This window comes from Ictidomys tridecemlineatus, chromosome 8 (genome assembly GCF_052094955.1).
Source record: "Ictidomys tridecemlineatus isolate mIctTri1 chromosome 8, mIctTri1.hap1, whole genome shotgun sequence".
Classification (NCBI taxonomy): domain Eukaryota; kingdom Metazoa; phylum Chordata; class Mammalia; order Rodentia; family Sciuridae; genus Ictidomys; species Ictidomys tridecemlineatus.
The window spans coordinates 99,349,778-99,373,120 of record NC_135484.1 but is presented as its reverse complement, the minus strand read 5'-3'; the positions used below and the strand labels follow the sequence as shown (position 1 = coordinate 99,373,120).

The 23,343-nt window shown below is 39.0% G+C and overlaps 1 protein-coding gene across 2 annotated transcripts in view; it reads right to left on the bottom strand.

Moving 5' to 3' along the window:
* Positions 1-1,360: 1,360 nt before the first annotated feature.
* Positions 1,361-23,343, bottom strand: part of Cilk1 (ciliogenesis associated kinase 1) — a 38,648-nt gene continuing 16,665 nt past the window's right edge. The window contains exons 5-13 of one of the 2 annotated variants that reach the window (XM_078019880.1): positions 20,722-20,854; positions 19,763-19,934; positions 18,059-18,226; positions 13,591-13,911; positions 11,705-11,895; positions 11,301-11,449; positions 8,495-8,623; positions 5,997-6,119; positions 1,361-5,059 (exon numbers count right to left, since the gene is read on the bottom strand). In XM_078019880.1, the coding sequence (XP_077876006.1) occupies positions 4,977-5,059; positions 5,997-6,119; positions 8,495-8,623; positions 11,301-11,449; positions 11,705-11,895; positions 13,591-13,911; positions 18,059-18,226; positions 19,763-19,934; positions 20,722-20,854 (1,469 nt within the window). In that variant the 3' untranslated portion in view covers positions 1,361-4,976. The remainder of the gene's footprint in view (positions 5,060-5,996; positions 6,120-8,494; positions 8,624-11,300; positions 11,450-11,704; positions 11,896-13,590; positions 13,912-18,058; positions 18,227-19,762; positions 19,935-20,721; positions 20,855-23,343) is intronic. The other variant, XM_021721828.3, reaches the window with a different exon arrangement.

Genomic DNA, 23,343 nt, shown 5'->3' with positions numbered 1-23,343 from the left:
GGAAGCCCATGAATTCATACTATTTTTGGAGACCTTGGAGTTGCTCTGGATCTGAGACAATCTGAGTCTCTACCCGCTTATCTGATGTACTTTTGGCAAGTCTTCTCAGCCTTAATCCTTCACCTGCTCACTCAGTAGCATGTAAAATGGCTTGAACAAAAATTGAGAGATTTAAATTTGTTTGAGGGAAGCTTTCTAGGTAAATATACCAGGAAGAGGGAAATTATTGGCTTAAATTCAACCTTAGCTATAACTGCCTGATATCAGACCCATTCTAATAGTAGGTTTTCATCCTGAATGAAAGGATGCCTGAGATCCCGAAAGGTGCCAGACTTTTGAAGGGTCAGGATTGCCAAAAGTTTAGACGAATGCTCATTGAGGTACCGTAGGGATCAGCCACGTTCCAATGTGAGGGACACATTTAGGGCTTCATCATCATGTTTGACTGGTAGATTATGTTCCTACAAAATCTCTCAAGGATTCAAAGAATGTTTAGAAAATGAATTTCCTGTAGCATTCTGTATATGGTTCATGAATTATGAATTTCTTTTGAAGGTTTCAGTTATATATAAATTTGCAGTGAAAAGGTGAAAAAAAACAAGCATGATGAAATCAGCAACAAAAATTGCTTTGATCAGCTTTTTAAAAAATGTCCCCATTCACCTAACTAGCTAAAGCCTAAAAAAAAAAAAGAAAAGAAAATCCCTTTGCAGGTAAATGGATAGAGTTGAAGAACATAATGCTAAGTGAAGTTAGTTAATCCTCCCAAAAAAACAAATGCTGAATGTTTTCCCTGATTTAAGGATGCTGATTCATAATGGGGGGAAGGGCATGGGAGGATGAGATGAACTCTAGATAGGGCAAAGGTGTGGGAGGGGAAGGAAGGGGGAATGTTGGTAGGAAAGACTGTGGAATGAGATGGACATCATTACCCTAAGTACATGTATGTATGAAGACACGAATGGTGTGAATACAACCAGAGATATGAAAAATTGTGCTCTATGTGTAATATGAATTATAATGCATTCCACTGTTATATATAATGAATCAAAATTTTAAAAAATCCTTTAATTGCAAAATAAATATTCATATTGCTACTCTATGTGTATGCTTTCAACTTCACAGCAGTAACACTATACTAGGATTAAGAAGTTATAAATATCAAAGTTCCAAATGAACTAACTAAAATATGAAAATTAGGAACTACTACAGTTACATTTTTATTCTTATTTATTTATTTATCGTAGTCCTGAGAATAAAACCCATTGCCTTGCATATGCTAAGTAAGCACTATACCAGCCCCATCCTCAAAGTTTTTTTGATGAAGAATATAAGAACAGGAACAAAATACTCAAATCAGTTTTTTGTTAAACTGTAACTTTATTTGGAGCAGGAGAATTTTCCTTACATAAAGTTAACATTATTAAACACCTTAGGACAAACTATTCAAAAAATGACATTTTATTTCAGAATGATCTTGCTTCAGTGGTTTCTGCCCTCCAATCTTCTCATTATTATGAATGCTGGCTTTATAAATAAATATATTCTCAGTTACTCCATTGTAATCAACTCAGGTGACCAAACTGCTATCTGTATTGAGATAACAGATATATTTATTCAGATCATTTTAAATTCACATTAGCACAGTGTCTTTAAGAAATCGATAATACAGATTAATGTGATATTTGCCCCCAGTTTGTCTCCTTGATGGTTTCCATGAGAAGGTCCTCACAATAAATTATATAAATGTACAGTACATTTGGTTGGAAATTGTAAAAATAATTCTAAAAACTAAGCACATAAAGTAAACAAACAAGTTGCTACAGTATGCTTAAAATGATATAAAACAATTAGAATGTCAAACATTTTATTATAAACATATTGCTTTTGGCCATACACCGAGCTGAAGCACACAGTCTGCCTTTCTTTCCTCTCCCTCTTCTACATGGCACAACTGAATGGCTTGATGATGAAAGAAAGTGCTACTTCATACGAAAACCAGGTGCACATTAATTTCAACAGTACCTGTATTTGCACTTAAAAATGAAACAATGATTTTGTTTGACTCACATTGCCTTGATTGTATTCAATTTCATATAATTTCAGAAGATGACACAGTGTCACTTTTTTAGATCTATGTGGTCCTTTAGGCAAGCAATGTGTCCAAAAGAATTGTTTCAAGCTCAATTTTCTGCCTATGTAAATCCTACCATACTTGAGCTGGGTGAGGGCTTGGTAATGAAAGGAATTTTAATATAACATGAATAATCATGCCAAGAGTAGAGTAGCTTTTATGGAAATGCAGTTTCCCTGTTGTGCTTGCTGTGCCCCTCAGCACACCACTGTCACCAAACCTTTGGACGTGGAACGAGAGCCACCCTGTACCATATCTGACATCCCGAAAGCTTTCTGACTGTAAATGAGGTATAGTCATTGGATAGGTACATAAGAACTCATCACTCCTGTTGATGTCTTGCTTTCTTTTTATAATTTTATAGCAAATAAAAACATATGCAACAGGTAACATTTTATTTTCACTTAACAAAAAATGGTCCCTATTTCCTTTTATACTATATAGCCTGTATATACAATTTGTCCTTTACCTATTTGAGGGATAGCAAAGAATACTATATGGGATTTTGCTAGCTCTTTAAAGTTTATTTTTTCAGTAATCTAGTTTTCTCAACTGCACATCAGGTTTTTGACTTGCTAAACATGTTTAGCTTCCCAGGGGAAGGTGTTTGCTGGCAAACGAAGGAAAAGATAAAAGGAAGAAAATGAAGTATTCTCTGAAGGTGGACCTTATAAAAGTATTAGGAAAACAATTTTACAATGTGTAATAACCAGATAACTAGGTTTTTCAATTTAAAATAAAGTACTGACCTTAACACAAGCTAGAATACAAAGAATATGGCATTGACAATCCATTAGTTTTTCTAAGGGGTAGGTATTTACAATTTAAAACCAGCTTTCCAGCAAGCTGGGCAAGGTTTCAGATTAATTTACCTTTTATATATAATACAAAGAGAAAAATAAATATTAACCTCACAGTAAAGGACTCATCTCTGAAAACACATTTTCTGTTGTTTTAGATAACAAGTTAATATAATACAGAAATTAATTCAGCTTCAAGTTGTGCTTGCATATACATTTTCTGAAGCTTTGCCGCCAGCTTGTTAACAGGAAAATATTATCTGTCAAATTCACATCCATTATGTGCTTCTCTCATGGCCTTCAACATCATAGTGCTTGGTCAAGTACGTTTCTGAGTCAGATTCTCCAAAGCATAAATTACTCCCTGATTTTAGGTTAGAGCCCTTTGGAAGTCATGATAATGTGTTCAGGCTGCCACATATCACTAATACACCAAGCAGTCATTTGCCAACTTACTAGTTTGAACCATATGAAAGTATCTACATTCACTTAACCTACCAATCATTTTAACCTACCAATTAGATCACTTCATATAGTTCAGCTTGCTGTATGTATCCTAGAACCTGGAACCAAAAGAGTACTTTGAGCCCTGGGAGAATGTGAAACGATAATGCTTTTGAGGTCACTATCGCATTCACTGGTGATGACTGTCCCTCTTGCCTCCGAGGTAACTGTGAGGGGAGGCAGAAGTGCTTACACTATACAGAGATGGATGGGAGTGGATCTTCTGTCTTTTTCTGTCTCCAAACTAGCTTTGTCATTTGCAAAACTGCTGTAAACATTCCTCTCAATGGAATAGCTTCTGTCCAACAAATAGAGTTCTAACTCTTGAAAGAAACTACGAAGGTTAGGAGTGGCACACTATGGACACTAACATTATGATAACCGTGGTTTCCTAGGTCAGTGGGACCCCTGCTCTATATCTTTTCTCTTCCCCAAATTGTCCTGAGAATTTGGCTAGGATAGATTATTTATGAGCTGCTCCTAACCATGTCTAGAGAACTGAGCTGAATGCAAGATTCCATCTCAGTTATTACAATAAAAATTTTTCTGTTGCTTTGAAACTTGGTATTTTTGATCATGTATCTTGGCAAGGGCATATAAGTTTAATTGACTGTGCTGTGTGAATCCCTTTATGTTGAAAACCATTTGACCCCAAAAGCTGCCCTTTTATATATCTACAATTTGTGTATGTGTGTATACATATATACAATTTGATTTCAAAAATTGAAGAAAATAGAATGTGATGGCTTAGTATGATTCATTTGGATATCTGCAATCACATTTAAGGGTGTTGTAAAAATTTCCAAAAAAATTTATGTAGAGTTCTTTGTTCTGGGGAACAAAAATAAAACAAAATGAATTATAACGGTGGTATGAAAAAAAATCAAACCGATGACAGGATATTAAGAAAAGCAGAGGATCACTTTCCTAAGTTCAGTCCAAGAAAGCCTGAAGCACCTAACAAGCCATATTTAAATGTAATCACTTCACAATACTCGCACGCATGGAGTAGATTTAATCCTTAAGTCATAGCCTTAAAATTGCACCCCTATTGCAATACTGCATCAATAGTATTACATTTTTCAAAATCTGTATAAAATATTACCTGGAACCCCAAAGGAAAAACACTTAATCTTTAAAAAGGTCATTACAAAGTTGAACTGTATAAAATGCTAAAACATAACCCATATGTACAAAATGCTGTTGTTTAAGAAAATAATGGGACCCAGTTTTAGAATAAAATAATTTTATACAAAAAAGGTACTGCATTCAAATCAATGTTAAAAAAAACTTTAAAAAAGAATATTGAAATGTCTTAGTTCAGAAGAATAACCATAAAGTGTTGGTTTGTCTTTGTATCATCAACATGTCTCTTGTTGGGTGGAACACAGTCAGTCAAGGGAAAGTGTCCTGCTCTCCCTGACCAAGGGCCTGGTTGCTGAGACAGTCATCGCCGAGATGGGTACTTGGAAGCCCAGTCTGTCCGGCCATGCACTGGTTGGGCGGCTGGAGGCCGTGGGATCAACCCCGGATTGCTTCTAGGCTGGGTGTGGAAAAAAGGTCGCCCAGGATGAGGTCTCATAGCCTTCAGGGAAGAATAACCTGCAATGGAAGAGAAAGGCTGGTCTGATGATAAGAGACACAAACAATCAAAGCACAGATAAATGTCTCACAGTAACAAAAATGTCAGAAAATGAGAAATTCAAAAAGAGCATTTGTCTTTTTCTCTAGTCTTCCCTTTCTCAGTTAAGTAGAGTTGTCAAGCCAAAAGTACAGATGTCAATTTGACTCCTTTCTTTTTCTCAGATCCCACTTACCACTTGTACCAAACCAACTATTGATACAATGGCCTAAACTAGCATCATCCTGCCTGGATAACTAGAAAAGACTCCTGTTACCAACCCTCCTCTTACTTATTCAAATGACAACCAGAAGCCTGAGCAAGACTGTGAAGATGGTGGTCAGATGTTACTCTGCTCAAAAGCCTCAGGTGGCTCCCTTGTCCTTCAGTCAGTGAAAACATGCTTACAGAGAGTGAGTGGCTTGCCCCAGGGCCTCATACCCTTGGGCCTCTCAGTCACCCTTGTCCTTCTCTTGCTACTTTTTCACTCATGCTCCTCTTGCACTCTGACCTCCTTGCTAGTCCTTGAGTTTGCCAGGCACTTTCTGCTTCAAAGCCTGTGCACTCAAGAATTCCATGTCTGCAACAGTCTTACCCATTTTGCATGCTTGTTCATGCTTCCTTCAGATCTTTACTCAATAACTCCTTTGCAGCAAGCTGTTCTTTGGCTCCTTTGCCTAAAACTGCAATCTGCACCCCATACTCCCACCTCCACCATCCCTACACTTCCTGCCTGTTTTATTTTTTCCTTAGTACTTATGAGTATCTGACTTACTACATGTTATACTTATTCAACTCACTCATTGTCTGCAAGTTCTCCCAGGGCCAGGAGTTCTAGCACATTCTAGCTCATTTCAGGGTTACAACAGGACTAGCACAAAGCAATTGTTCAGTTAATTATTGAATCAATTTATGAATAATTCGAAGTAGAACCTACCTGGGGAAGGATCTGGAATAGATGCTAGGTGTACCCTCTGCATAGCAGAACCGATTTCTTTTTTCAGGAATGAAGGGATATAATTTCCAGTCAGTCCACTAGAACTTGTAGAACTGGAACCAACTAATTTACAAAAGCAAAAGCTTGTTACTACTAAGGCATATTCACATGACACCAATAGAATTAAAGGACAGCTGTGCAGAACAATAAAGAATTAAAATTTTACTTTTAGGGGTTAAAAAAAAAAAGCATGATGAAAACAGTGAATTTGAGTTGAGCATTCCACCATGCAACACTGTCAGGAAGGTAAGGAGGGGCAAAGACAGTGCTGCTCCCATAGCTGGCAACCAAGCTAGGGGTTGCTTGTTAAATGAAAAAGGATTATTTGAAGCCAGGCACACACCTATAATCCCAGATACTTGGGAGGCTGAGGCAGGGGGATGGAAAGTTTGAAGCCAGCATGAGTAACTTAGTGAGACTCTGTCTCAGAATAAAAAATAAAAAGGACTGGGGATGTAGTTAAGTGGTAAGTGGGTTGAATCCTCAGTATCAGAAAAAGAAAAAAGAAAGAGAAACGATATGTAACATATTCCTTTGTTTTTTCTAAAAGTAAGCTTAGCCTGGTCTGAAATTTGCTTTTTCTACTCATATAGTATCTTTCCATGTCAGTATATAAATTCAAAATTATAGCTTAACATAACTAAGTTAACCATTTGCTTCCTGAGCAACACAAAGATTATCTTAATTATTTAGGTATTATAAATAATTAAACACTAAATACTCTTATTGATAATCAGGAAATTACTCCTTAATAAAAATATGAACTACATTTGTCGTTGATGTCATTTCCATGTAAATGTGTTAAGGGCAGGGACTGTGTGCATCTCATTTTTGTGTTCCAGTAGGTTAATGATATAACTTGTATATAGCAGTAATCAATTACTATTGGGTGGGTGAATATCTATAATGTTTATTATTAGGGCTTAAAGGTACACAAAGAATGATAAAAAATGTTATTCCTGGCCATTACATAAACAGAAGTTCCATCCCTAGGGAGGAGTTAATAAGTGGTGCAGTTGCTCTGTCTGTAAAACATGGAAGGCTCTCAGCCATTGCCTAGGGCAGAGTAGAAAAATGGCCTGGAATACATGTGTGAGGAACTATGCTGTCAGCTGGAGCACATTTTGCGGTTCTGGTGAATAAGAAAGATATGAAGAAAACCAAGAAGAGAATTTGAAGAAATAACAAAAGGGGAAAAAAGTAGAATCAACACACAAAAAAGATGATGAACCCCATCATAAACAAGACATGCAAGTTTAAACCACAGTAAGATACCATTTCACATTCATCAGATTTAGCACAAATTTTAGATTTGACAGTACCAAGTAGCATCAAGGATGAAGTGCAACTCCATTACCCTGCTGGAGAGCAATTTGGCAATATCTGTAAAGCCAAAGATAAGTATACCTTTTAACCTAAAGAGTTTATTCCAGCAGAGAAACCCTTGCATACGTGCACAAAATAGGATACAATACTGTTCATTTCAGCACTCCTTCTAATAGTAAAAACCGTAAACAGCTTACATGTTTGTCAAGAAGAGAAAGAATAAATAATGATCTAGTATAATAAGTTATAGTATTATACAGTCATATAATCTACAATGATATACACATATATGTACATATATAATTGCTACACACACATTTATTAAAATGATTGAAGTGGTGATCCAGGATTGTGTTCATTTAAACTTGAAAACACGTGAAACATGAATCTCACACTTTTTTTTTTTTAATGTACAGGAATAATAAACACCTAAATCAGGCTGGTATGAGGCAGTCTGAATGGCGGAGGGAAAGACCTAGCCACTGGGCTTCATGTATATGCAAAATTTGACTTCTTTAACCAGGTGGTGGGTACATGGGTATTGATATATTATCTTCTACTTTTTTGTGTGTGCTCCTTAAAAATAAAGGAACCCTAACGGGTAAAAGTGGGGAAAGTGAACTCCAGATGTTTACTTGGCCATACTGCAGGGGAAACAGCACATGGCAGGGGAAACACAACATGGCAAACAGGTCTACTGAGAATGGGGTCAGTCAATTTGAAAGACTCATTTGACAGAAAAAAATGGGGACGGCTTTCCAAACAGTCCACCTTCCAACCAGCAGGGATGCTGATGTCCTAGGCCTAAGGCTGGGTCATAAACAAAGTACCATTGGGAACAAGGAAAATGGCCCCATGCTCAACATCTACCTCAGAAGGCCGCTGTCCATAGTACACCAGACCTTACTCCCTAGCTATCCTCGAGGGCAGACCCTCATGCGGACTGGCTGAGCCCCATGGTATGCTGCCAAGAAAGGGAGAAGAGAGAAGGGTTGGAAAAAAGGTCCACGTTCCTATACAAAAGAGGCCTTGTCCCATCTCTCTCTATACTCACTTAGCCACATACGGAGAATCTGCTTTTTATCATTTAGGGGTTAGGAACTGGTACTCACCTGAATTTATTTTGCTGATTACTGATACTGTCCCTGAAGACTTTCCAGACAAACCAGAACTGGACCACGGGTTAGATGGAATAAACTCTTTGCCTGGATTTGGGAGCATGCCATTTCTTATATTTATTCCTAATAGAGAAGAAATGGTTTTTATAAAGCAAAATACAACAGACAAATGGATAAAGTAACTATAATACATTTATACTATGGAATATTATTCATCCCTAAAAAAGAATGAGATTTTACCATTTGCCACAACATGGATGAGCCTGGAGGACATTATGCTAAATGCAATAAGCCAGAAAGAAAAATAATGCATGATCTCACTTATATGTGGGATCTACCAAAAAAAAAAAAAATATGCAGAGACCACACATAGTGGTTCCCAGGGGTGGTAGCTTCCAGAGGTGGAATAAGGAGAAAAAATAGGGAGATGATGTAGGTCATATACAGCAGATATGTAGGATGAACAAGTCTAAAGATTTAACGTGCAACACGAGGACCATAGGTAATAAAATTGTACAGCACATGGGATTTGTACTAATGAGTAGAATCTAGCTTTTCTTGCCACTAGGGGAAAAAAGCTAATGACATGAGATGCTGGGTGTTAATTTGCCACTTCTTACTAGATACATGTTATCTGTAATATCATGTCACATGCCTTATTTATACACAAGGCAGTTTATTTAAAATGCAAAATACACATTTAATCTTGTATTGGACATCACAAATGAAACTGAACCCAACTGATCAAAAACTACCTATGGTGCAAAAATCAAAGCAAAATCTGACTGATGATATCATCTAACAGAGGGCAAAGGAGGTTAGTATGTGTCTGATTTTTGGGTAGCCTGAGAAAGATCTCTTGTCCCTTGTCTTGACCTTCTGGCACTGTCCTGGCTTCAGTGGTCCTGGGAAGTCTAATCTTCCCCCTTTCCAGACAACTTCATTTTTGTCACCTGTCCAGGTTCTCTTCCTTCCTCTTCCCCACCCCCACACCCCAGCTCTACAACCTTCTGCTCTCCTCTTTCTTTGTCCTCTGAGGTTTCATCTTCTTACCTGCCCTGGACCATTCTCACTGTCACATGCTAATGATGTTGGTTTGTACCACCAACTCTCACAAACTCTGGTCCCTCACATCCAAAGCCTCCCAAAACAAGCTGACTTGACTTTGACCTTGATCAATTTGATCTCAAGACTCATTCCTCTCCCTCTAAGTTTAGAGGTGGTCCCACTTATGTCAGACACTGCAACTATTTCAAAACTGAAAGTCTAAATACCTCTTTTATCCTTCTCCTGCTTCCCCACAGCCAAAAATAAACAACTCTCCAATTCACTCCTTGATCTTGTTACCTGTGGTTACTGCGGTTCCCTCATGCCTGGACCCCTCTACACCCATCAACTGATCTCTTCTCCCAGGTCATCCTGGGAACTATCAGGCCAGTCCTCTAGAACACAATGTCAATACCTATGAAGTCTGATAGTATTTGCCCTTTTCTTAATCCAACAGTGAAAACTTGAATGTACAGGGGGACTCAATGTACCCATCCCATCTCTTCCCCGATGACTGTACCTCCAGCTCAGGCTACTACTTCCCTTGTCTAGATAACAGCTGTGGCTTGCAGGCCCTCACCCACTCAGTGCACAGATGTATAAAAACCCAATTCACTCTTCCAGTTAACACCCTTTAAGCTTTCCCATTGCTGATGAAATGAACCCAAATTTCTTCCAAGGCCCCCCAAAATGTCTCACACTCTATACTACATGGCCTCCTCTCTTGCCATGCTCTGGCACACTGGCCTCTGCTATTTCTCTCACATCAAGGCCTTGTGCTGCTATTTCTGCTGCCCCACATTTTCTTGCATTTTCTTTCTGTAATTTGGTTCTTTCTCCTTCTTTGGGGGCCCAGCTAAGAGCCACTTGCTCCGAGAGGCCTTTCCTGACCATTTTATTACTATCTGATTATTGCTTGTCTCTGCACCAAAGTCTCTCTTCTCCACTAGGATCCAAGCTGCACATGCCTGAGGGCTTTGTCTGCAGGCTGCTGTGTGAAGCCACTGTGGAGACTCTGATGAGAAGGAGCTCCATGGGGTTGTGCATCCTAGGGGCACTGCTTGGCTGTTTTGTTCATGGTAATATTCCCAGTGCTTAGCATACAGTAGATGTTCAATACATAGTTACTAATTTAATGATTTGTTAGTTTAGAACATGAAGAATCTAGAGAGAGGTTCAGGTACCCACCAAACCTAAGCCCTCTGCCAAAGGGTGTTACTAAGCTCCTCTCACGGCTTCCTGACTGGCAATTTCTCCTAAACCTGACCTGATAGAAAGCTTCAGATGTGTTTCTTAGTTCTTGGCAATTCCTCCCTCCTTTGAGGCTGGACCTAGTTTCCTATATTTCTTTCAAATATTTCCAAATTTCTTATCTCAGGTAAGATTTTTACCTATACAAGGTAAAAATGTGAGAACCAGGACTCAGCAAATATTTCTATGATTTTACTACCAATTCTGGCAGAGGTCAGTGTGCCCAGGGCATAGCAAAAAATGAGGCTATAGTTGGTACCATGAGGCATCTTTTGACCTGGTAAAAAAAAATTGGATCTCAGTTTTCATGAGCAATGGGAAGCTGTTGAAGGGTTTTAAATAGAGAAGTAACAAGATATTATTATCTATATTCGTGTACTGAGTTGGTACAAGAACCAATTTGGAAGAACTTGCCTCCCCAAACAGAATCTTTCTGAATATGTGATTCCAAGGACAAGATTTCTTGTCACTGATCAAAGTAAAGGAAAGTCACTTATGTTACCAGGCAAGTATCGAGAGTGCTTCAAGTAGTGCTGTTTGGCTGCAGATCTCAGAGTTGGTGTGTCTCGCCTCTGATAAGAAGTCTGGATGGGGGCACTATTTCCTGTACCCACAGGCTCAGAGGGCTTCAGGTCCAAAACACTCTCAAATCTGAATAAAAAAAAAAAAAACATGGTTTAAATCATAGATTGTGTGTGTGTGTGTGTGTGTGTGTGTGTGTGTGAGAGAGAGAGAGAGAGAGAGAGAGAGAGAGAGGGAGAGGGAGAGGGAGAGGGAGAAGAAGAGGGAGAGAGAGAGAGAGAGAGAGAGAGAGAGAGAGAGAGAGAGAACGAACATCATCTGACAGGTACAGAGAATCACAAATCCCAGATTCACTCTGTTCACAGGTATAAGCAGCACACTTGCCTGCAAAGAGCATCATCACTCTGTCTTTTCTTGTTTTTCAGATCAATCCTGGTGAAGGATGGACTGAAATCCAAGTCGTCCAACTCAGCCCAGTCATCAGAATCCTTTGTTGACCTGGATATGAGACCCCATCTTCTCCTACTCTTTGGCTTGATCTCACCATTTTTGTGTTCCAAGCCAGCCAGGATTTTCTGTGCATACAAGGATGGGGGAGGAAAAAAGCAATACTGGCATTAATGGAGTTCAACCAGGAATAATTCCTACCGTGAACTTCCTTTGTAATGAAAAGCAGGATCCCGAGGCACAGCATTCTTCAATATTCACTGCTTATTTGAAAGGACACTTGTGGAATATACATTCCCAGACCTCCTGTCTCTCACCTACTCTGACAGATTTCATTGGTTGCCAGCCATTGAGTGCACTACGCTATGTAACACAAGGTTTTAAAAAAGGAATCTTAGAATTCTTCTTACACACTTGGAAGATGGCTGGATTCTCATTTGGGCCTCATCCCTGAGAGTTACTATGATTTCTGCTGTTACCATAGAGACGTAAGAGATTATAGCTAAGGTGTCAGCCATCCTGCTCTTTTATAGAAAACAGTGCCAACAATGCCTGCTTTGCCTTCTCAGTAGATCTGGATACTATCTTTGACTACAAAATAGCTACCACAACAAATTTCCAAATAAGCACCACTACCAAATCATGGGCTGGGGTAAAGTGAGCAACATACCAACCCTGCCACCTCTGGCAGCATCCACATTTTGCTGGTTGGGAGCCCATACCCAGTGACTACTAGTTGACAGAAAGGTGCCTCTTTCGCATGAAAGTTTTAGACTCTTCAGAGAGTATTACAAAGCTAATGATAAGTACAATCCCTTGTCAGGTCATCATTCTACTGAATCTAACACTCATTGTTTCCTTTTGAAAACCAGCCCAAGAAAAGAAAGATCTGGGCTCAATTAATAGCTCAGCATTAACAGTATCCATTTATACCATTAATACGAATAGCAACCAGGAGGTATCTTATGGTTTTTTTTTTGTTGTTGTTGTTGTTTTTTTTTTTTTTTTTTTGGTATTGGGGATTAAACCCATGGGCACTTTGTCACTGAGCTACATCCTCAATCCTTTTTATTTTTTATTTTGAGACAGGGTCTCATTAAGTTGCTTAGGCTGGCCTTGAACTTGTGATCCTACTGCTTCAGCCTCCTGAGTTGCTGAGATTGCAGGCATGCACCACTGTGCCTCGCTGTGATTTTTGAAACATCTTCAACAAGCCTCATGACCTTTGATCCTCATGAACCACACTGCCTAGAGGACAAGATATGTGTTATGATCTTCTTTTTATAGGTGAGAAAATAGGGATTAATAATAACAATGACTACTAAAACTTACTGAGTTCTAACTATGTGCCAGGTGCTATTCTAAATTCTTCTCAAGTATTAACTTATTTAGTCCTTACAACAATTATATCAAAAGAGGCTATTATTATTTGTATTTTACAGATGAGGTGATGAAGAGTGGAAAAGCTAGGTAACTTGCTCAGGGTCACTGAGATATTAAATATCAGGGCCAAGATTTGAAACTCTAGTGATCTGGCTGCAGAATCCAGTTCTCAGCCATTACCTCAACTGATTTCAGGAATGGCACCACTATCAAGAGGCAGAGCCTGAACTTGAATTTAGACCTTGAACCAAAGGTCTCTTCAAAATTCCTATTTAGACCTTGAACCAAATTCTCTTCACAAGTGCTACTGCAAAGATAAATGAATTATATTTGGGCCTTATATAGTAAAAAAGAAAATACTTCACATAATATGTAAGTCAGAAGAGAAACAAGGAGGAAAAAGGAGACACAAAGCTCCCCAGCAAACTCTTGCTGCTTACCGACTGAGGATTCTTGCTATGGAGGGATGGGAAGAGCAGCGGGCTCGGCTTGTCCTCCTGAAGATGACTTGGGTGGTCTGTCCTGGAGGCTTCTGCTTTGTAGGGGTAGATGACATGCTGAGGGGGCTGGCCAGCTTGATGCTGTCGGGAAGAAATTCTGGTATGTGGCTTGGTTGGAGGCTGGGCTGGAGGGACTGGTTTGATGAGAGGAGGTGGGCCTTTCTTTTCCAGGACATCTTTCTGTGACTTTCCTGAATCCTGAAGGCTTTGTGTGGTGCTGCCTAGTGGATGTCCAACCTGAAAGTAAGGATATCGAAGTGCCTGGAATGACAAATGAGGTATTAGGAAAAAAGTCTAGCCAGGAGGGTAAACACCATCTTAATCACTGGGCAATACACATGTGATCAGTTTACTGCAGGTTTCCAGCTCAAACCAATTCTAAGAGCATCCTGAATTAGTAAAACCTCTTATGACTTTCTTTATCTAAGATACTATAAAATTTATGTACTATTTGCAACACTTAAAATTATTTGGAGAAAGTAGCCAATTATACTGATACATTATTTATTTATATTTATGTGGTGTTGAGGATTGAACCCAGTGCCTCATACATGCAAGGCAAGCGCTCTGCCACTGAGCCACAATCCTGGCCCTATGCTGTTATTTTTGAAGAGCATCCTGGTTCAACGTAGATCCTAATTTTATAACTTACTTGCTATGTGTGTTAAATATGGTATGTTACGCTTCTAAACCCATTTTTTTCATTCTTCAGAAAGAGAAAAAATAACTTAAAACAGAAAGAGCCAAATATAATGATCCTGGAGGACTCTGAAAAATCAAGTTCAAAATAAGCAGGTACATCTGCTTTTCTCTCAGGAGTGCCAATAGTATAACACATGACATAGTTAAACCTTCCCCAGCAAGACAAGGTTTAGTTGCCAGTTGTTCTGGATTATCAAGTTTTCAGGATAACCAAGGGATAAATCTTGAATTTCTGGGGTTTATAAATCTTTTTGAAAAATGACCTGTATTCCCTTCTTTGGTTGTCTAGATGTTGTTGAAAACAACAGTATTTCTTCATCACTCTGGGACATAGTTGTAAACATCAGGAACAATCATACATAAATGTAGACACAGAGGAAAATAATACGGGTACCCTTATAGAGGTCTTGAATTCTGGCTTTTAACTTGGAAAGTCTTCTCTGTAGTGCTAGGCATTCAAACAAGTCTGGATTGATCCGAGATATTTTTAGCTTTTCTGACACTATTCTTAAGAGCACACATTCCTCTCTTGATTCCCTGTTATAGAATCTTTTTCTTTCCATCTCTTGCATCATTTAAAATAATGGCTCAGCTGGGCATGGTGGCGCATGCCTATAAGTCCAGTGGCTCAGGAAGCTGAGACAAGAGGATCACAAGTTCAAAGCCACCCATAGCAACTTAGTGAGGCTCTAAGCAACTTCTTGAAAGCCTGTCTCAAAATTAAAAGTAAAAAGGACTAGGGATGTGGCTCAGTGATAAAGTACTCCTGGATTCAATCCCTAGGGGGTGTGTGGGGGGGTGTGTGTATGTATATATATGTGTGTGTGTGTGTATATATATATATATATATATATATATATATATATATTTAAAAAGTGGTTCATCAGCAATCTTCCTTTCTGCCCTAAAGCTGTTTGTGAATGTCACCACAAGAGGGACATTTCAGAAAGCTTTCCAACTCTCTTGAGTGAGTCAGAGTCCTGGGGCACCAGATTATAGCAATTTCTTCATTGAGTCCTTGGGAAAATGTTTTTCTACACTCCTTCATTTTTCTCACAACTATCATCTCTCCAACTACCACCAATTCTAACATCACATTATCATTTTCTTTATATATCCCCACCAAACCATCTCTGATTAGAATTGTTCACTTATGAAGCAGGAGACATCACAATACCAGACCTTAAATTGTACTACAGAGCTATAGTAACAAAAACAGCATGGTATTGGCACAAAAACAGACTTGAAGACCAATGGAACAGAACAGAAGACACAGAGACAAACCCACATAAACATAGTTATCTCTAACTAGACAGAGGCGCATTAACATAAATTGAAGAAAACATAGACTCTTCAACAAATGGTGATGGGAAAACTGGAAATTCATATGTAGCAGAATGAAATTGAACCCCTGTCTCTCACCCTGCATAAAACTCAACACAAAGTAGCTCAAGGACCTAGCATTACCAGAGACCCTGAGCCTACTAGAAGAAAATGTGGGCCCAACTCTCCATCACATCAGTTTAGGAACCAACTTTTTCAATAAGATTCCTTTATAAAGTGTAAGAGTAAAATTAAGAATCAATAAGTGGGATCATATCAAACTATAAAGCTTCTTCACAGCAAAGGAAATGATCAAGAATGTGAGAGACAGTCCACAGAATTGGAGAAAATCTTTGTTTCCTGCATCTCATGTAGAACATTAATCTCCAGGATAAAACAACACCCAAAACCCAAATAACCTAATCAATAAATGGGCAAAGAAAACTGAAAACAACACCCCAAATCCAAATAACCTAATCAATAAATGGGCAAAGAATCTGGACAGACATTTCACAGAAGAAGAAATACGAATGGTCAACAAATATAGGAAAATATGTTCAACATCTCTAGGGATTAGAGAAATGTAAATTAAAACTACACTGAAGAGTTCATCTCACTTGAGTCAGAATGGCAATTATTAAGTAACAATAAATGTTGGTGAGGAAGTGGAGACAAAGGTACACTGATTCATTGCTGGTGGGACTGCAAATTGGTGCAACCACTCTGAAAAGCAGTATGGAGATTTCTCAGAAAACCAGGAATAGAACCACCATTTGACCTAGTAGCCCACTCCGCGGTATATACCCAAAGGACTTAAAATCAGCCACATCAATGTTTGTCACAGCTCAATTCACAATACCTAAGCTATAGAACCAACCTAAGTGCCCTTCAACAGATGAATGGATAAATAAAATGTGGTACACATACGCAAAGGAGTATTACTTAGCCCTAAAGAAGAATGAAATCATGGTAAATGGATGAAATGCTGGTAAATGGATGAAACTGGAGACTATCATGTGAAGTGAAATAAGCCAGTCCCCCCAAAAACAAATGCCAAATGTTCTCTGATATGTGGATGCTAACACAGACTAAAGTCATGAGGGGAGAGGAGAACAGAAATTCAATGGAGTAGTCAAAGTAGTAGAATGAAAGGAAGGGAGGGAGCATGGGATTAGGAAAGACAGTAAAATAAATCCGACATAACTTTCCTATGTTCATATATGAATACATGACCAGTAAAATTCTATATCATGCACAACCACAAGAATGGGAAGTTGCTGGGCACAGTGGTGCATGCCTGTAATTCCTGTGGCTTGGGAGGCTGATAAAGGAGGATAGTGAGTTCAAAGCCAGACTCAGCAAAAGTGAGGCACTAAGAAACTCAGTGAGACCCTGTCTCTAAATATAATACACAATAGGGTTAGGGATGTGGTTCAGTGGTCAAATGCCCCTGAGTTCAGTCCCTGGTCCAAAACGGAAAGTTATCCTCCACGTATGCATAGTATGTAAAAATATACCTTACTGTCATGTATATTGAAAAATAACAAATAAAAAAAAAAGAATCTGTTATTCATTCGATTCTCTGAGCAGCGTTAATTGTCATGAGACCAGTTGAGAAAAAGAGTCAGGTACAACTAAGTCAACAGGAGGCTTGCAGTAGGCAGGTGAGGGGTCAGAGCTCACAGCATCACATCTCTTTTGGCTGCTCTTCATAATTTAATTCACAGTGGCTTAGGGGAGGGTGGGTGAGAAGCCAGAAGGCATGAAGTCATTCAGAGACCTGCCATCTGCACGACAGGACTGCAGCTGGCCGCATTCTCCATACTAGTTACTGGATGAGCAATCAGGACAAATCACTTAAACTTTCTGAGATTCAGTTTTCTCAGTTATGGAGGTGAAAATAAAAATGCCTATCTCATGGAGTCCTCATCAGGTTAAAATCACATAAAACACATTCAGGAGTTTGTAAACCATAAGGTGCTACAAAATAGGAATTATAGATATTCAGCCTGACCTCATCCCATCTGTCATTCTCTCAAGGTATCAGGTTACCTTTCAACACCCACTACTCTCTAATCTTAACTCATAGAGAATATGTTTAAAAACATTTTCCAAAGACAGATATGTATATCTGTTTATTTTAATTTGTACATATATGGTGATGTATCCTGTGAATATATGACATTTTTCAAAGCAACTAAATTGTTTAACCTCTTTAATTATACACTGTAAGTCTCAAGCTATTTAAAGTTCTTATGTGTTTACCACTAGTGGTATTCAATACAATTTTTCACCCATAATATTAAATATTTCCCATGTGAAATCAGAGTTAGATATGAACTTCATAAGAAATGCATCAGAAGGCAGAAAATGGAGGAAAAACCTGACTAGCTGTTGGCCGTTTCTTGGGATCCCACTGAAGCATGTCTCTCAGGAGCTGAATTGCTTCACTGCTAGCATTCGGAATCAGGGTCTTCAGGTTATTGGGTATGCACTGGGGCCAGTGAAAGTTCATAGCATTTGAAAGTTGGTAGCCTTCAGGCCAGTCCGTCTGAAAAAAGAAAAAAACAGAAAGTCTTTCTCACCTAATCGCTGTGCCTCAAGTGTGCCCATCTGGATAGGCAATCATGCCACTGCGCTACCACAGTGATTGAGGCAGCAGGGTATGTGATGAGACACACAGTCACATTGAAGAGACTCTGAAGAACATGAATTCTGGGGAATTGCAGAAGAGACACACCAAATTGTTTTATGACCTTTACGTAAGATAATCCATCTCTTGAAATTTGGGGTTTGTACCAAAGTAGTATTTCCCCAACTGTGTGCCAGGAGACAAAGGTTTTAGAAATTGCTAATGAGATATTTGTGGGGAAAAGACAAAATAAAACAAAACACCTTGTCCTGGTTAAATGTCTTTTTGTTTTGTTTTGTTCTTGTTTTTGGTACAAGGAATTGAACTCAGGGGCACTTGACCACTGAGCCACATCCCTAGCCCTATTTTGTATTTTATTTATAGACAGGGTTTCACTGAGTTGCTTAGTGCCTCGCTTTTACTGAGGCTGGCTTTGAACTTGCAAACCTCCCGCCTCAGTCTCCTAGTTAAATGTTTGAAACCCTTCATATTATTATATCTCAACCTGATGATTTGAAATACACATGCTGAGGAAACAAGTGGAAAGAGAGCTACTCCACCCCATCTCTGGCTCCCCACTTTTTTTGTGTATCAAACTTATGGGACACTGAATGCTAGAACAAATAACAGAAAGTGCTGAGGAACTGGTCTTTAAGGTTCCTTCTAGTTCTAACACTACTGTTCTGTAAGACACATCCTGATATATCATTGCCTCCCCCACTACTTTTTTTTCTAAAGCCAAGTGGCACTATGTATATCTTAAAACATCCATTCACTTAGATGGTTTCTGAGTGAACATTTAATGTTACTGAATATCAAAAAAAAAAATTCAATATAAATCCTACACTTAAGAATATCACTGTCCCTTGGTTAGGTGACCTTGAGATCAATAAAAAAAAGAAGAAGAATATCACTATCCTTAATAGAGAAAATAGGTCATTTATTTAAAAACACAATAATACAGAGTAAAAAAAGACACAAGAAAGGTATAGCTACAGATGGGCAGAGGAAGGACAAATGCTAGCAGGGGACTTTGGAAACCTTCTTGAAGAAGTGGCAATAATGATTCATGTAAATGATTAAAAAAAATTTTTGAGGGTCTAACTCATACCAGAAATGGTGCTGGGACATAAATAAACACAAGACAAATCTTTGCTCTGAATGAGCTTATGGTCCAAGAGAGATCTATAAACAGATAATTACATTAATAATGCCGAACACAGCAAAAGATGAAGATGAGACTGGAGAAACAGTGGTGGGGGGAGGGAGATGGGGAGCCTTGGAAGAAAAGCAGGAGTTGGTCGCACAGAGACAGTCACTCAGACAAAGTGCCTGTGCAAGGCACAGAAATAGAGAAATTTCAGGGAACATTGCCAGGAAGTCCAAAGTGGAGAAGATAGGAAGGGATGAGAAGTCATTGGCGTTGGCCCACAGGCCTTTGTTTCATATCATTACCTTTTTTGGTGTCCCCAACAGTTGGCAAATTTTGAATATCGTGTCAATTTCACTGGCCCCAGGGAAGAGTGGCCTGAGGGTGTACACCTCTGCCATGATGCAGCCCACAGCCCAGATGTCAATGGGGGAGCTGTAGTTGGTAGACCTCAGGAGAACTTCTGGAGCCCTGTACCTGGAGGGACAAAGTTAACTGATAGCTATCACTTCCACTGGCCAGAAATTAAATAGCAAGCAGTTCTCAGCAAAATTTATATATTTGTTTTCTTTCTAGTTCAGTATGGTACATGAACTTTTAGAGGACTTGGCTTCTGCCATGGCTGCTGTCCAAAAGTAGTGCTTCTCTATTGACATTATTTTCTATTGAGCATTTCTCTATAAGACTCTTCTCTTTAGCATCTTTGAGAGGAAGAGAGACAGGAGAGAAAGGAAAAGAGAAAATAAAGCATGTGGGGGCTACTTCTTGATCATGGCAAGCTGTGTATCAGTTCCTAGGGTCTGAAAGTTTTAGTAATAGCAATGAAATGGTCTTTCAGATAGGTCTTTGGAGAATCTTCTTTTTAAAAAAAAATTTCTTTTTTAATCTTTATTTTATTTACTTATTTATTTTTATGTGGTGCTAAGGATCGAACCCAGTGCCTCACACATGCGAGGCAAGCGCTCAACCACAGAGCTACAGCCCCAGCCCCTGGAGAATCTTTTATGACTCCTTCTTCAGGAAGGTCTATATATAGCATCTTATTCATACTATGGAGGAGCATGATGGGTTTCCTTAAAAATTATTTACATCCAAATTTTTAACTGTGTCCAATGCCAACACACCTACAAACCAGTGTTCAGACTGCACTCCTCCTCTTGTGACAAGTTACTGCTTCTGATTGACAATCAACCCTCCCTAGAATGGTATCTTTTAAAATAAGTGCTCTTAAGTAATTCTGAGGAAAAAAAAAAACAGTATTCACCATCTGGTAGATACGTAGTCTGTGTATGGAGGTCTTGATCGGATTTCTCGGGCCAATCCAAAGTCTGCGATTTTCACAAGTTCTGGTCCCATGCAGAGGAGGTTCTCAGGCTTTAAGTCCCGGTGGAAAAAGCCTGGAGGAACAAAGAAGAATCCAAATGCAAGTCTGCTGCATTACTCTTTGCAGCCGTACTGCTCTTCCTATAACAGCTACAACTTAGGGTTAGCACTCTGATAGGATACCAAAGACTATGCATCCATCCCACAATAACACACAAAGTTTTGGTCTTCTCACAGGACTTCAATCATTTACCTTTGCAAAATCACCTAAAAGTTGATCATCTTCTTGTAAAAGATTTTTCTTTTATAAGAGAAAACTTCACTTAAAATACCAAAACCCATGAACTGAGATAACTTTGTAAAACAAACTGTCACTCAAGGGAAAAATACCACTCCTACTTTGCCCAAATCAGTCAGGAAAAAAAAAAAAAATTGAGATTGAAACAATTTCAAAAGAAAACAGTCTTAATGGGTATTGAGTTTATATCACAGTTATAATTTTTTTAAAAGACAAAGGATTTATGAATATGATCTACTTATGCCTGAGATTCCAATGCATGTTGTGACACATGTTTAAATGTTAAGTGCTTATTACTTTGCCTAATGAAGTACCGAGGTGTATCTGTAGCTCACATTGTGAAAGGCAAAGGAATCTCATCAAATGAAAAGCCATGTCAGCTGCAGTGGTGCTCTGATGGCACAGGCAGGAGATATTCACCATGACAGCCTTCTAGGTTTTCTCAAACACCTAGTGTTCAGAAATTTTTACCCACTCTCTGACTGTCTTACCAACATGGACAGCATTCGGTGTGATGCTAAATCTCAACGGGATGCCCAAACTGGAAATACAGCTCAATTGATGCACTATTATATGTCACCATTGGCAATGTTGTGAGAGCTGGACTAACCAGCACATTATGAGAGAAATTAATAGCCATCACTGAAGACCTACACTACTCCTAGACCTCCTCTGTGCTGATAATTTACATCTCTAATATGCCATCTCTACTCCTCTCTAATAACATAGCAAGCTGATACCCCTTATCAGCTTGGGCAAACTGTTTTTCTCCTCTTCCAAATCATCTCTCCTTCTCAAATCTTTGATGAAATTGCTAAATACCTTGTAGTCATACTGAGTCCATCCTTCCACAGACAGTGATGGGATTGTGGTGCCTTTTCCATTGCAGTATCCCCTATCCATCCCTGTCTACCCCTTCAAGCCTCCCCAACACTTGCTCTTTTGTCTGCCTCTGTCTCACTGTGTTTTTACACACTCGCCTAGCTCCAGTTTCACTGGATCCCCACACATGCTGATTACCTAGGCACCATCTTTACCTTGCCATGCTCCTATCCACACAGACAAAAACACCTCCCACTGCATTTTTAAGACTATTTAACAAGGTTGTACTCCTTTTATCCCACCTAAACAGATAAATGTATTTTCTAACACTTTTCATCGGTTTGTATAAAATGTGTTCCGATCAAGTAAAATTCTTCATTCCCTTTAAGTTTGTTGCATTTATTCTGGTTAATATTATTGTACTCTTGTTCCTTTTTTGTCTACAACAATCCCAACTTTGCCATTCTTCAAGACTTATTTTGAATTTCCTTGCTTCCATGAAGCCCTTCTAACATGCTAGCCTTCTTCATTCCTTTATTCTAGCAAGAAATATTCAGAGGGGCTATGCCAGGCAATCCACAGATCAGCTGTGTGGATTCAGAAGCAATCCAAATGCCTGTGGTTCTTAGTTCTCTTTATGCCTCTGGGCATACAATAGGCCTTCCCTCTGAACTTCTTTAGAGCTCTGTCATTTTTAGATATGCTAACCATTATTCTTAAATTAGAAGCACATTAGAGGCCACATTTATATTTCTACTGAATGCCTAACACAAGGTCAGGACATGGTGGTCTCATAATAAATTCTTGTTGATTAAACAAAAGATTTGTGTGGGCTTGTAGGGAACATGAAGGAGCTGAATATATCTACTTGGGCCAAGAAGGCAGGGTCAATAGACAGCAGAGCAGAGCTGGGGGCAGAGTGCAAGGAAGAAGGCTCACAAGACAGGAACCGATGACTGAGAAAGAAGAGCAGTGGCTCTGAAGCAGTGAAGCAGGAGATAGTGAAGGCGCAGAGCTGAATTTGCATGCCACAGAGGGAGTTCCAGCAAGACTAAATCTGTTAGTCAAGGTCATTTTCCAAAAACTGTCTCTGCCCTAGGGAAAGGGCAATTGTGACCTGGTCACATGTGAAAATGCACTATGTGTAATGTACCATGGGAAACAACAGTGTTACAGTGAAAAGATATTCCTCTCTGTTTATCATTCTGAAGAAAACAGGGCTTAGTATTGGGTTGAGTTCCACATGGACTATATTATGGCATAGTGAGGGATCTGCAGGGCAAAAGCTAGCTTAGATGGACAGATGAATATGGTTATGGAGCCTATAATCTAGCTCACACATAAAAGGATGGAGATACAGAATTTATCAAATACATTCAAGATGGACTCAAATGAGAGGAGAAAGTTCTTTCTTTCACCACAGAACTGCTGCTTTTTCATAAC